Consider the following 13727-nt stretch of genomic DNA (forward strand, 5'->3'; position numbering starts at 1 on the left):
CAATTTACAGCGTGGATTCACTCAGCAGTTGAGCACCATTCAAGAGGTAACAGCTATTATTTAAATCTTAAATATCTCTCTCTATTTTACACTATCTTTCCCCCCCTTATCACCTCTGCCTCTCTCTATAACTAATTGTTCACTGTACACGCTATTTAGAATGTATCTTATCTTAAAATAGTGAATAACCTATTTGTATGTATGTTGGAGGGGGATTGTATGTAGTTTAAATTTCATTGTGGTATACTTCCTGTACGGTTGATAGTTTCTTGGTAAGTAGTATGTGTATGAAACGATATATTATTCAGTATATCACGTAAAATTTTGTACATGTGTTGTTCTGTTATTCCGTAGAATTAGAGTTTTAGGCTATTACATAAACCTCTAAAATGATTGTATATTCGTTTGTTATTTGAGTAGTAATTAAGGTTTGTGTTTAACATGCCATCAGATTAATATATCATGGATACCAGAAAATCATATTTAAAAAGCATTAAATTTGAAAAGTGAATTTACGTACTCTCTCTTCATCTTGCACTGAATTAAGAAGCAAATATCAAGCTAAGAAGATACTTGACAGATTTTTTTGTACGAGAAAATTACACATATTAACAATTTGAATTTTTAAACATAGGCTAATACCAATGTATAATTTACAATGCCTGTTATATTGGAACGACTGTTCTCAAACAACTACATAAAATAATGTGATACACTGACATAACAGAAAAGCAAGGACTGACTGGGTCTACAAACATTTGACCCAGGATGTTGTGAAAGAATATACACATTGAAAAATATCTACCAAGTAATATTCCGACTTTTATCTTTAATTAGGTATAGAAAGTATGCGTTGTGTGCATTACCAGGACTTATATACTTGCTTCTTTCAATAAGTTTGATTTGATTACATGTACCCCGCTTAAATTGTGTAGTCTTCACTCTTGCACGTGAATTTAGTTCACTTACGATCTTCATTTTTGGACGTTGCTTTTCTCGATATCAAAAGTCAAAATTTGTTATAAGTTTACTTTATGGTCATATAGGCTATCTCGTTGAACTCAAGGAAGAGCCAAGCAAAGTAATTCTTTTTCTAAACAGTACTAGGCTACCCCCTTCAAAGCACTGAATTTCAATCTCCAATGGAATGTGTGAATTTCACCAGATGTTTTTTTCTCCTATGGTGCCAATGCCCCCACCACGTACCCTTTCCGGACGCCCGTACAAGAAGCTTCATTGCTTTTAAGTTCCTCCTGCAGGTTTTTTTATTATTGTATCTCTAAATTGGGTAAATGTTAAGGAATTAACGTAAAACATCATCATTTAAACGTTATTAAACCTTGCCAAAAGTGGCAGAAAAGCGACGTAAAATGACCTAATTCAATTAATCAATCGTACCTTACCTCGAACTGTGTTATAAGAATGTGTGAAAAGTAAAGCACATGCAAAAATCTTAGGATTTCAGAAAATGTGCGTACCGCCAACCATAAATACGAAATTGCCCTTCTGAATCACTCGGTACCAATAAAGATTCCATTGTTTTCTTCCCATCTATCAATATCTTTGTCTTCCAGACTGTTCGAAGCAATAGTTTGATATAAATTTCGCATTCCTGCTTAGAGCTATTCTTGCAGCAAGCGAGAGGCAGAAACCTACAACGTGGACGTCAATCGACTCTGGGCCTCAAGTTCCATGAATGCACTTTTTGTAATCTTGGCTTTCGTTAGCTCTTCTCTCTGTCGGGAGGACCGAAGAAATATTGTCCCATAATTCCCATCTCTCGAGTGGAGGCCCCTCTATCTCCCCGCGGCCATCATGGATCACGAGAGATATAGCCTTGTTCAAATACCGACGCTCTGGCACGCATCAAATTTGGATAGGGGAAAAAAGGAGGGTCTTGGGAAGAGATTGCGAACGTATGTTGGCACAACGTGTTATATCGCAAGATGGCAACTCGATAGATTGGATGTTTTCATTGGTTAACATTCTCATAACTGGTCCACTTGTTGATAAACAGAAATACAGTACACCGTCAACACCCTTCGTTGATGAAATTCTATTTTTGAATCACTTCTTTAATTTGATTTCAGTGTTTGGAAGTAACTGGTTACTTGTAACGCAGAACAGCCACTATAACTAACTGAATGAACGAATGAATTTATTTATTTTACATACAGAACCCAAATCGTGTTGACTCTCGTAATAACACAGTAACCTGCATAAGCTGTAAATGCTGCACTTTTTGCTGTGTCAAAATACACACAGAAATGCATAAAAATGCACTTTTATCAACTGGTGTTCCGTGTGATGCACTAAAAGTGCACCAATTGGGAAGATCAGACAAAATTATTTCAAATATAACAAAATTCACATACAACTGTGTCAGTTGATGCATTAAAAGTGAAATTTTGTTATCTTTGAAATGATATTTTCTGACGTTCCAAATTGATGCACTTTGGTGCATCACACGGAACACCAGCTAATAAAAGTGTCCTTTTATGCATTTCTGTGTGTATTTTGATACACCAAAAAGTGCATCATTTGCAGTTTATGAACGTTAATGTGTTATTGGAGTCAAATATGTGTCATTTGACACGTTTTGAGTTCTGTGTGTGCTACACGTTTCTGCCACTTTTTGGCTAATTGCAGAAAATGAGGATGAATGATGATAAGGTAAAATAGATGAAAGGACAATCGCAAACGCACATGGACAGCACACAACACAATTCATATAGAGGATTTTACTGGAAGTGGGTTCAGACGCCAGAGCCTCGTTAGTCTGAAAATTGCAGTCCGAGGTGTAAAGCGTGGATGTGAGGTTGGCATTTAGGTATCTACAAAAAGGGCCATCCCTTACACCCCTGTAGATGTAGATGTGCGAGTTACTTGTTGCAATAGAAGAAACGTTATTAACAGTTACTTTTACAATTACTTTAAGACACTTAAATTGTTAATTTGAATATTTTAAACGTGGAAGAAGAGCTAAACATGGGAGCTCTATGTGTCTTCTCTCTGGATGCTAAGGTGAGAGGATTCTCGTGGAGTAGCTTGCTAACTTTAGAATACCCACACTTTATTGCAATATGTTCTTTCTAAATGCACGCGAAAACTTCAGTATTTTGACTAGATTACTGCTTTCATGTGGAATGGGGTAGCTACAAAGAAGTGTTGTTTAATGAAACAAAGTGTTCAATGCAGGGTTGTTAAAGATCCGGTAACTTTAATAAAATTCAGTTCCGGTCCAGGAGAAAAAATCAGCAAGCGTAAAGAACCATTCTATCTGTAAAGTATTTCAATTCGGTCCAGCAACCTTTTTTACAGGATCAATTTAAAAACGGTCCAGGAACCTTTCTTCCAGATAAATTTAAATCCGGTCTAAGTCCCGCATTGAAATGAAACAATACACAACTTGGACCGAATTTAAATTGTGTGAGAAAAAAAGGTTCCGATCCTGTTGCTCAACCCACTACAATTTATAGGTTCCTGGACCTTTAACAACAGTGGTTCATGGTATATGCATTTATAGAGATAGTAAAACATCTGTTGAGGACCTCCTCGATGGCGTAGTGATATTGTCGTCGCCTCGTAATCAAGAGGTTCCAGGTTCGATTCCCGATGGAGGCACATTGCACGGTAGTTCGGATCCCACCTTGAACTGTAGGTCCAAACCCGATGAGCCTATCTGTGCATGAAGTGCCTTTACAAACCCATCTCAATCAAGGCTGATTGAATTTTCCATATTTTTTATTTGTTGTAATAATCTATAAATATAAGGCCGCGGTGGCTCAGTCGGTAACGCGTCTGACTACCATGCTCAAGGTCCCGGGTTCGATCCCCGGCCGGTTCAAATCCGGCAACTTTTCTAACGGTGGAAGCGGCCCCGGCGCCCACCCAGCGTCGAATAACATGGGTACCTGGGGGAAACCCTGGGGGGTAAAGGCGGTCAGGGGCGTGATGCTGATCATATCACCCCCACTCACGACCGGATCAAGAAAGTGTGGGGCGTTACCCCCACACCCCCTATACGCCTTCATAGCGTGGTGCTATGCACAGGGGAACACTTTACCTTTACTTTAATCTATAAATATGTGTAGAATTTTATATATCTTCATATATTTATTTCGTTGATTGAGTGTAAATTTTTTGTAAGAAAATTTCTAGCAGAAACTTACTATAAAAAGTAACTTAGCTACTTTTCAAGGACTAGCAACTGTTACTGGGTTACTTTTATAAATGAACAACTATAACTCAATTACTTTTGAAAAGTTACTTTCTGAACACTGTTCGATTCTTATAAGAAGCGGCAGGCTTCTCGAATTTCTTAAACATTACGAACACACAGTACGGTTCGTAGAAACCGGCCCCGTGACGGAGTGGTTAGCACAGCCCCAGGGGTACCGGGTTCGAATCCCGGCCTCGGCATGAGTGTTCCTTGTGAGTGTCCCTTCATCAATTTCGTATCATCACTCATCCTTATCCAAAGGTGGCAGAAATGGAAACTAAAGTAAACCAAATCAATTAGTAACGATTCGTAAAGTTTGAGATGTAACCGACTACATGATTGACAATGTCAAGCTGATACGTGCTGACAAATTGTGTAAACAATGCTGGCAGGCTAAAAGGAAAATATGAACTTGGAAATGTAGCACAGACCAGCTTACAACAACCTACAAACCACATCATGCAGGTTGGTAATTGTTAAGTACCCTGTGGTTTTTTAGATGGTTAAGTTCGATAACGTGACGTCACAGAATGGTACAAGGACATTCCAAGGATAAAATACACATGCGCGGGTAGGGAAACCTTAATGGCATCTAATATGTTAAAAGATTTCCCCATACATATGGTATCGGAATAATTGGTACCGAATGTCCAGAGGAAATTTTCTAAGGGATTCATTTTTTAGTACTTTCAACATGGTTAGTAGTCTACGACGCAATATCTACTGTAATCGTGATTATTTGCGTAGATGGAACAAAGACAGGAAAAATGATGATTGTATACACAGTATTAAGGTTTCAGTGATATCAAATATTAACTCTCTCTAGCCTTCTTAAACCCGAAGGTTTATGGCTGAAGCAACATAAGCCTTCCATCTGTCCCTATCCTGGACGAGATCAATCTAATGTTTCCCATCCTTACAGATATCCTTTAGGTCCATGTCAACGTTATCTACGTCTTGGACGATATCAAATATTTCAATACTTAATTCTTAGAGTACAAAATGTTGTTACCTAAAATAACACAGTAATTTAGTAGAGTTTACTATTACTATCGTACATTAGATTTTTTCGTAGGGGCTGGAATTATAAAACTGAACATCACAGACAAGGGCGCTCACGGGGGGGGGGTCAGGGGAGGGGGCACTTGCCCCTATGAGAAGACTTCACATAATTCAAATAATGAAATTCAAGCATGAAAACATGGACGAAGGGTGCCATGTAAGACAGCAGATTTAGTGTATATGCAAATTATCCCAGTGCTGGGGTTGCTAACTGGGGGAAAGCATCACTCCATGTTTCCCTTACCTTAAACACTATTGCCCCCTGCCCCCTGAGAAAAAATCCTGCGGTCGGCCTTGATCATTTTTCTAGGTAGGGAAGGGGGTATATGAAACATTTTTTCAAATCAATTTTTAATCTTCAAAAGTTTGTTAAAAACAAAAAGGGTAATCGGGGGTTATTTTAAGGGAAGTTTGCGTTTACCCCTTTTGGTTTTACCGAGTTCTTAACTACTTTCATTTAGAAATTTTGATTTTCTCAAAATTTCGGGAGAGGCTTTAACCCATCAGCTCCCTCTATGTACGGCAGTGCTTACTATGAGCATGGACGTCCGCAGGATTTTTTCCAGTAAGGGGCAAGGAAGGTATTTTTTCTTCAGGGGGGGAAAACAAGGCACATTTTCTCCAATAATAGTGTTGTTCCCTCAAAAAACATTGCTTAAATATGAATGTATCATATTCATGCAATAATTAACACACATTATTGCAGCTGAAATTAAATTATATGTGAAAAATATATAATTTTTGGTTGACTTTCATTTTCCAGGGGGGCCGTGCCCCCCTTCCGGACTCCCATGACTATGACTAACACAGTAACATAATAACAAGGAAATTTTGTGTCCTTATGTGTGTAAGAGTGTATGTGCACCCTATGTTTCCTCAAACTTTTACATGTAATAGACAACATCCGTAAACCAAAGAAAGGATGTTCAGTTTATTGTAGCTTGTTTAGTAGACATTTATATTTACTTTCCTAATCATGATATAACCTTTATTCACAGACGCTTTTTCCATTATCTTACGTTTGTGTTCCACTAATCAACCACCTTGTTTTGTCTTAGATTGCAAGTTTTACACTCACTTCTGGCTCTCAGGCGAATGATCCAACTCACGCTATGTTTCTATCTATGCAAAAACACTATTTTTAAAAGAACAGTTTCGTTTCCAGTTTGGAGGAAGAATGGGCAATCGAAAAGATTACAGTGTTCTTTCCCGTTCTTTATTTCAGCCTCAGACCAACCAACACCACACCGTGGTGGTCGATGAGTTCGAACCTGATGTGTTCAGGCAACTGATTGAATATATTCATACTGGATGCGTCACTCTGCAGCCACGTACTCTATTGGGTAAGTAGAATATTTATTAGTTTCTTCCTTTCCAGGCACTGTCTGTTGCTCGCACACACGGAAAACATAGGCGTGCGCAGACCCTCTGATTATGGGGGCAAAAGCCTTGATGAAATTTCAGTCGGGAAAGAAAAACCTAATTTTATCACTGTTTTAGTTTAATTGTATTGATATACCGGGTGTCCCACAAGTTTTTCCCTGATTACAAACTTTATTCTTATCCGCCATATGCAATGTAGAGATGTGAAAGTGGTGCCAAAATGTTGGAAAACTAACCAAGTTTATTTGTTGCAGGTTTCAGTAATGTGGCTGTAGTGTAGAAGTGTCAGTGCCAAGGAATCCGGAATTAATGCTCTTGACATCGGGTGGCATCTTTACATACAATGTTTCTTGGACTTGACAGGATTTGGGAATGAAGATAACTTCCATTTTTTAAATACCAACATATTGATGGCAGATATTCTAGACGAAATAATTCTGTACATTTGAAAGTTCCTCTTCACTGTTATTGGTGACCGGGTCTCGTGATACCAGAGGGCATGCTGAGCTTTTTCCTGATTTGTGAACATTTCCGGTTTTCTGGGCACTGACACTGCTACACTACAGCCACGTTACTCAAACCTGCAACAAAAAAACTTGGTTAGTTTTCCAACATTTTGGCACCACTTTCACATCTCTATCTTGCATATAGCGGATATGAATAAAGTTTGTAATCAGGGAAAGACTTCTGGGACCCCGGGATATATATATAATGCAGCAACATAGAGGCAGCATAACGAATAAATAAATTGTACCGCGCTCCTTTTCCCCCCAAACAATTGTGTTCATACAATTAAGACAAAACTGTTTAACAGCAAGAATCTGAAGTGCTTAGCAGTAATAACTTCTCTCTTTGGTAATTTACAATACATTACAGAAAACAACCAAATTGCGAGCAAAGCGAGCAAGAAAATTTTTAGATCCACATTTTTGTAAACTGAAAACAATATTGATTTAATACGGCACAAAAAATCTCCTGGAGTGCCATGGCATTCCTTCTATAATTTTTTTTTTCATTTAAATCGTTCGGCGCCCAGGGCCAACTCCCACCGCCTCCTAACTACGGCTCTTAACTCTGACAAAACTGCAGGAATAGGATACATTGCGAGCGAACCGAGCAAGAAAATTTTACGGAATGTATTTTCATTTGAATAAAATTTGATATCGAGGGGGGGGGGGGAATTGCCCCTCTGTGTCCCCCAGCAGGTGATCTTGGCCGTCTGGAAGAAATAATGTAAGAAAGATGTGAAAACTAATTTCATCTTAAGAATCCTTTTGTCCTGATAGTGATACTCCTAGATTCTAGTAGTCTTGCTTTCTTTTACCTCAATGTTTGCCCCCATTGCCCCTTGTGATTGCATCCTGTAGTTGCTTTGAACTTTAATCGGCTTGAAAATACTTTATCGTTTAATAAAGGCGACAAGATTCCTCTCCACTAAATTTCTAGGTAAAAGTACAATAATGTAGGACGTCTGGAAGGGGGCAAGGATGGCCACACCTCTACCTTAGAAATCGAATGTCAACCTAAAAGTATATATTTCACACGTATAATTTGATTTATATTTATGCGATAATTTCAAATTCAAGTGGTGTTTTTTGAGGGGGAAACACTATTATCGGGGTAATATGTCCCATGGAAAAATACTCTGCTTGTCCCTCCGTGAAAAAATCTGCGGACGCCCATGATTAGGGAGGAAAATTGTCCCCCATCCCCTCCTTGCCCTTCCCTTGCGCACTCCTATGACTGAAAACTAAATGAACTTTTAAAGTATCAGTTGACAGTTAAATGTGTCGTTTTGTTATCTTTCTTATATTTTGTTATATTTGGGAAGATCGTGTCTGATCTTCCAAATTGATGCATTTGAATTCATCACATGGAATCTGATAAGTCTTTTATGGATTCTGTGCTTATTTTGCCACATCAAAAACTGCATCATTTGCAGTTTATGTACGTTAATGTGTTATTGGAGTCAACATATGTGTGCCAATTGACACGTTTGTTTCTGTGTGTGCATCTCATACCTATGTAATGCATCGATTGATGCACTAAAGTGTGTTTCTTGGTCTTTGTCAAGAATCAGGTTTACAGTTTGATGTATTTTTGTATAGGTTGGCTTGAAAAGTAACTCCCTATTGAGAAATTATTTTGTAAATAGAGAAACATTTGTAAATAGCACCGCATTTGCATGAAACGTAACGTATTGTGATCACTGAAGTGGTATAATTTAATTGCTAATTTGTGCTATCACCTCACGGTGACAAGAGCAGCTCATAATGACCCGATTGTTTCACACTGCGTGTGCCCAATTGGCATCCCGTTACGAAGTGTGGCAGTCAGTGGTACAGGGGTAGAGATGGTGGTGGGGTGTTCACGGACCTCATGCTTCAGTGGATGCCAATACCATCAGAAACTGTCATACCAAGCTGATGACTATTGGACTTGGAACAAACATGCTGGTATTCTACATCACTTGCACATTTTCTTCCAATCTGGATGTTGGGGGACGACAGTTTCTGATCCCTTAGTCATGAGCTTGAAACGGCAGTTAGAGTGAGCGTCAAATCTCCTGCATATGGCGATAGCCAATGGCAGCGTACTGCAGCGGTGCCATATCGAAATCTCACACGGAAAAGAGAGTAGCGAGGTGAAACAGGTTCTGAACTAGGCAATGCCGCACGTCTGTGATTCGCTGGTGCTGTTCAGCCGTTCAAGGCCATATGCAGGAGATTTGACGCGCACTTTAGTATATCTTTCCAGCCACCCTGTGTATCTTTATAAAGGTAACTCCAAAGTGCATATGTTACAAGTATTTATTTCTATCGAGCTATCAATTTATGCATTTTTATGCACCTTCCTGTATCTTTCTGGATGATGCACTTTTGTTCTGAGCTACAAAAGTTATGCATTTTTCTTTGAAGTAATGCATTTAGTTTTCTGTATAAACGTGAAAAAAACTATTTCATGTCAGCATTGTGTTTATGGAAATTAAATTCGTTTCCTATTTTGAATGTACATACAGGTAGAGCTGAACAGCGGTCAAAGTAGTGCTTTTTGTAAACATGGATACCATAACAGTTATGCATGTAGTAGGAAAGAAAAATGCAACATCAATTAGTGCATCTGTCTAGTCGTCTATGTCAAAATTATTGTGTATTTTTAGTGCATGTTGTTTTTCTACAGCTAAATTAACCTCAATTGAGTGAAATGGGAAAAGAAACTGTCTGTTTGTTGAAGATTAAGTACGCTTAAGTGCACAACTAAGTAAATAATCCGTGACGCAACAGCCCTTGAGGCCGACCTCACTCCCACATGCCTCAGCAGAAGTGGGCAATTATCCAACCAGTTACGGAGTGATGTGACAAACCCCCAGTCGTCGTTGTAGGTCTCCATGACCGGGTTACGCTACTCATTCGTAGCTTCCCAATTTCCTCACGATGGTGGGTGGCCACTGGTCCCATACCCTCCCCGGACGTGCGCCGTTGTAAATTTTACAACAGCATTGCTCTTTTCTTTCTAACAAAGGCATTTGGTATCGGGAGCGATTCCTCCATGTAGGAACTTCCTACAGTTCCTTTGTACTTATTTCCAGTTCTCTACTTTTTAGGAGTTTAATGCGTGTTATAAAATTATGAGCGCAATGTACGTACAATTGCGTAGGTTATCCCCTGGCAAGAGTTGACTGCTTTCCGTCGCTCCAGCCGCAGCACAAATACGATGGTTACAGGCTTTTCTACCGCTCGCTGAGGAACATCGGCGGTCATCCTATAGACAGATGGGTGAGGAGTGGAAGGGGAAGTGCAAGGGAGGGGGAAGGTTGCGAAGATCGACGAGGGCCGAGGAACCAACAAGAGTTTCCTCAATCAGCGATGCCAACCCCAGCAAAATGGTACTAAACCAAGCACAGTTTGATCTTTGTTCGCACTTAGCACCCTCCTTTTGGCATAATGGTAAAATCTAGCATAATATGCAAACAGCAGTCCCTGCGAGAGGGAAATCGAATTCAAAGGAATATATTTTTAGGAAATAAAGATAAAATTATCCAAATTTTATATCTACTTCACCAGCGGACATGTTTCGAACACAAGGGAGTATGCCGATCCAGAGGCAAGCCTTTTTACAACCATCCTCTATATTTTCTTCACCGATTTAGTTCGTCAGGAGAATTTATGGTAAAGGCAATCGGTAGAAAGTTGGGGCTGAACAATTTTCTCAAATCTTTAAGTTCTTTGTTGAATCCATTTCGTTTGTTGCAACATTTTAAACAATTTTGTGGGTACATTTACACTATTACGGTACATAACTGTTAATAATGAGTAATGCTAGTTCAAAACTCTAGAAAGTAGATGCCGAATTACAGTTAACCCAAAAAAGATAGAATAAATCGTAACACAATTTAGAAACATTTAGCATAATTTCAAAGTTCAAGCAGCACTTTTTATTATCTTAAATGAACACGATTACAGGGAGGGGGAAGATAATATAAATTCTTGCATTTCGTCAATGTTACTTTCGTCGCTTTTTGTAGGTTCACATTTAAATATTTCATAGTTCAAAGTGAGGAGCAAGGGCCCCTTGCCATACCTTGAGCATGGACCTGAAGCTAACATTCTAAATGCAAAGGATTGTACAGTGTCTCTCAAAAGTTTTAGGACAACAACATTTTAAACTAGGCAACCGAATTTACACAAGGGGTTGATGGGATGCGTGTAGAGTTAGACTCAATTTCAGGGTTGTCACATGCACAATAGATATTTACGAAATACGCGAAAGAAAGAAATCTAAGTATTATGCTATAAAAGTAGAAAAAAATATCAGTATTACATTTGTTGCAAATGAGGAATACTTTCTGAATGAAAGAAAATTGATTTTCAATTACTTCATTGCTGTTGAGTTTACACAAGGTAAAGAGGTGAGAGGAAACGGAAGGGCACAAAAGAGAGAAGAGAGAATGGGGAAGAGGAAAAGTAAAGGAGGGAAGAAAAAAGAGGACAGAAGTGGATAGGAGAAGTAATAAGAAGAAAGGAAAATATTCGAGGAGAGATGAGGAAAATAGAGCAAGAGGACATACTGCACTCTCCTCCTCATCTTTTCGTTCATCTCCTTTACTCTCTATTACTCTATCCTCCACTCCCCTCTTTTCGTCTCCTTCCCTCCCCTCCTCTATTCTCTTCCTTGCTCCATTTTCCTCATCTCTCCTCGAATCTTTTTTTCTATATTCTCACTACGTCTCTCCTAGTCTACCCTTTCCTTCTTCTCATCTCTACTTTTCTTCTTCTCCTTCCGCTTTCCCTTTCTCCTCTTCTTTGTCACTTGTCGTTTCCTCTCACCTCTTGCTGCTTTCTTTTATTTCTTTCGCGTATTTCATAAATATCTATTGTGCATGTGGCAACCCTGAAATTTAGCCTAACTCTACACCCAACCCACCAATGCCTTGCGTAAATTGGGTTGCCTTGTTTAAAATGTCGTTGTCCTAAGACTTTTGAGAGACACTGTACAAGCAATACGTGTGAATGTAATTGAACGCATTTTTCAAACCATCTTCGGTTTGCCACAACTTCCTACACTCCGAAAAAGCCATGGTATCATTGCAACGTGTCGCCGGCGTCTGTCCTTTGCTTTGACTCTTCTCCACCACTTCCACAAGTTGAAGTAACTCCCCTAATGGTTTCTCATTGGCAAATGAGGTTTCGAACAATGAGCGTCAGTGAATGTTGTACTTTTTACAACACGCGCTTTCTCGTGTAGAATTTTATTTTTGTTTATCGTACTGTTTGTGAGTGATTTTGTTTTTTTTAAACAAGTCATACAGATTAGACACAAGTGAAAAACAACTATTTCTTCAAGAATCTTCAGGTGTATTTGTTTTTATCTGCTTTCATCTAAGTTCAAGTGAATTATTAAAATACTGTGATGAATAATCTCTTACATAACTTAAGTTCTTTTCTGTTCATGGAAAAAAAACCTTGTCACCAATTTAAAATAATATAATAATTTAGAAACTTAAATTGGTGTTTTAGTGTGTTTTGAGTATATAATAAATCTCTGTCAACTGAGTTGGTTGGTGTTTCAAATCCACTTTATGTACATATAGGCTAATCGGGACTTGACCATAGTTTAAAGAGGGATCTGAACCATTGTACAATGTGTCTCAAAAATTAATAAAACCAGCTTTCCCAATAAAAATAAATCCAAACAAAAAAAAAATAATAACAAAGTATAAATAAAAAAAAATTAAAAAACATAGCCACGCAGAATAAAATAAATTAAGCTTGTCAAAGCAGCTAATTTTTATTTGTTGTAGAAAGTACAACACGCGACTGCTCGCGTAAGTGAATAAGCGCGCGTCCCGAAAGGATACGCTGGCCGAAATCTCGGGAGAAAAGTTTGCGATTAGCCAAAATTTGCAGAAAAGCGAAGTAAAATAAACTAGATTAATCAATCAGGAGAAAAGTTGTTGGGCTTCCCCCTAGGAGACCGGAACCAGCGCGAGCCAGGTAACCCGAGCTCAAAGCCTGACACCTTAGACCACGCGGTCACCGTACGGAGCGAAGTACACAACTGGAAATAGTAGATAAAAACTACACACTAGTCAGCTTTGATGCAGAAAGCCTTGGAAATCAATTTTGTGGACGTTGATTTACAATATTTTATCCTACACTTTTCATTACAATACACCAAGGACTCGCATGAGACTATACTCGAGAAAAGTAAGTCACGTCTCGACTGATCTGGTCTCGTTCTCGTTTAAATTTTAAAATCCTCGTCTCGGTATCGGTGTTAAAAAGAATTTCTCAAGTCCAGACATAGGATCGTTTCATGTTGTTACATTGTCTAGTCCGTACTGGGTGCACCCGTATTTTCAATAGGTCTGAACCGATATCGATGCATCGGTTGGAATTTATTTACCGATATCGACCGATACTTTCCCGACATTTTGGTATTTCACGAGCTTCCCAAAAATGTTCCACGACACTTTCGTGAAGTTTAATTGTCCTGGATAGTATGGAAAATTGTAAGTTTCTATTTTGCAGCAGTTTTGTGTGAAAAAACTGAATTTTGT

General features: G+C 38.7%; 2 protein-coding genes across 5 annotated transcripts in view; one reads left to right on the plus strand and one right to left on the minus strand.

The window, feature by feature from the left end:
- Positions 1–13727, plus strand: part of gprs (speckle type BTB/POZ protein) — a 352627-nt gene that overhangs the window by 271755 nt on the left and 67145 nt on the right. For 3 of the 4 annotated variants that reach the window (XM_083120268.1, XM_083120267.1, XM_083120270.1), the window contains exons 4-5: positions 11–46; positions 6510–6627. In XM_083120268.1, coding sequence (XP_082976394.1) covers positions 11–46; positions 6510–6627 — 154 coding nt within the window. The remainder of the gene's footprint in view (positions 1–10; positions 47–6509; positions 6628–13727) is intronic. The other variant, XM_083120269.1, reaches the window with a different exon arrangement.
- The window catches only part of LOC145986365 (alpha-amylase-like), a 307352-nt gene that overhangs the window by 258196 nt on the left and 35429 nt on the right, over positions 1–13727 (minus strand). The window lies entirely within an intron of this gene.

Source organism: Lepisma saccharinum, chromosome 4 (genome assembly GCF_977018435.1).
Source record: "Lepisma saccharinum chromosome 4, izLepSacc3.1, whole genome shotgun sequence".
Classification (NCBI taxonomy): Eukaryota; Metazoa; Arthropoda; class Insecta; order Zygentoma; family Lepismatidae; genus Lepisma; species Lepisma saccharinum.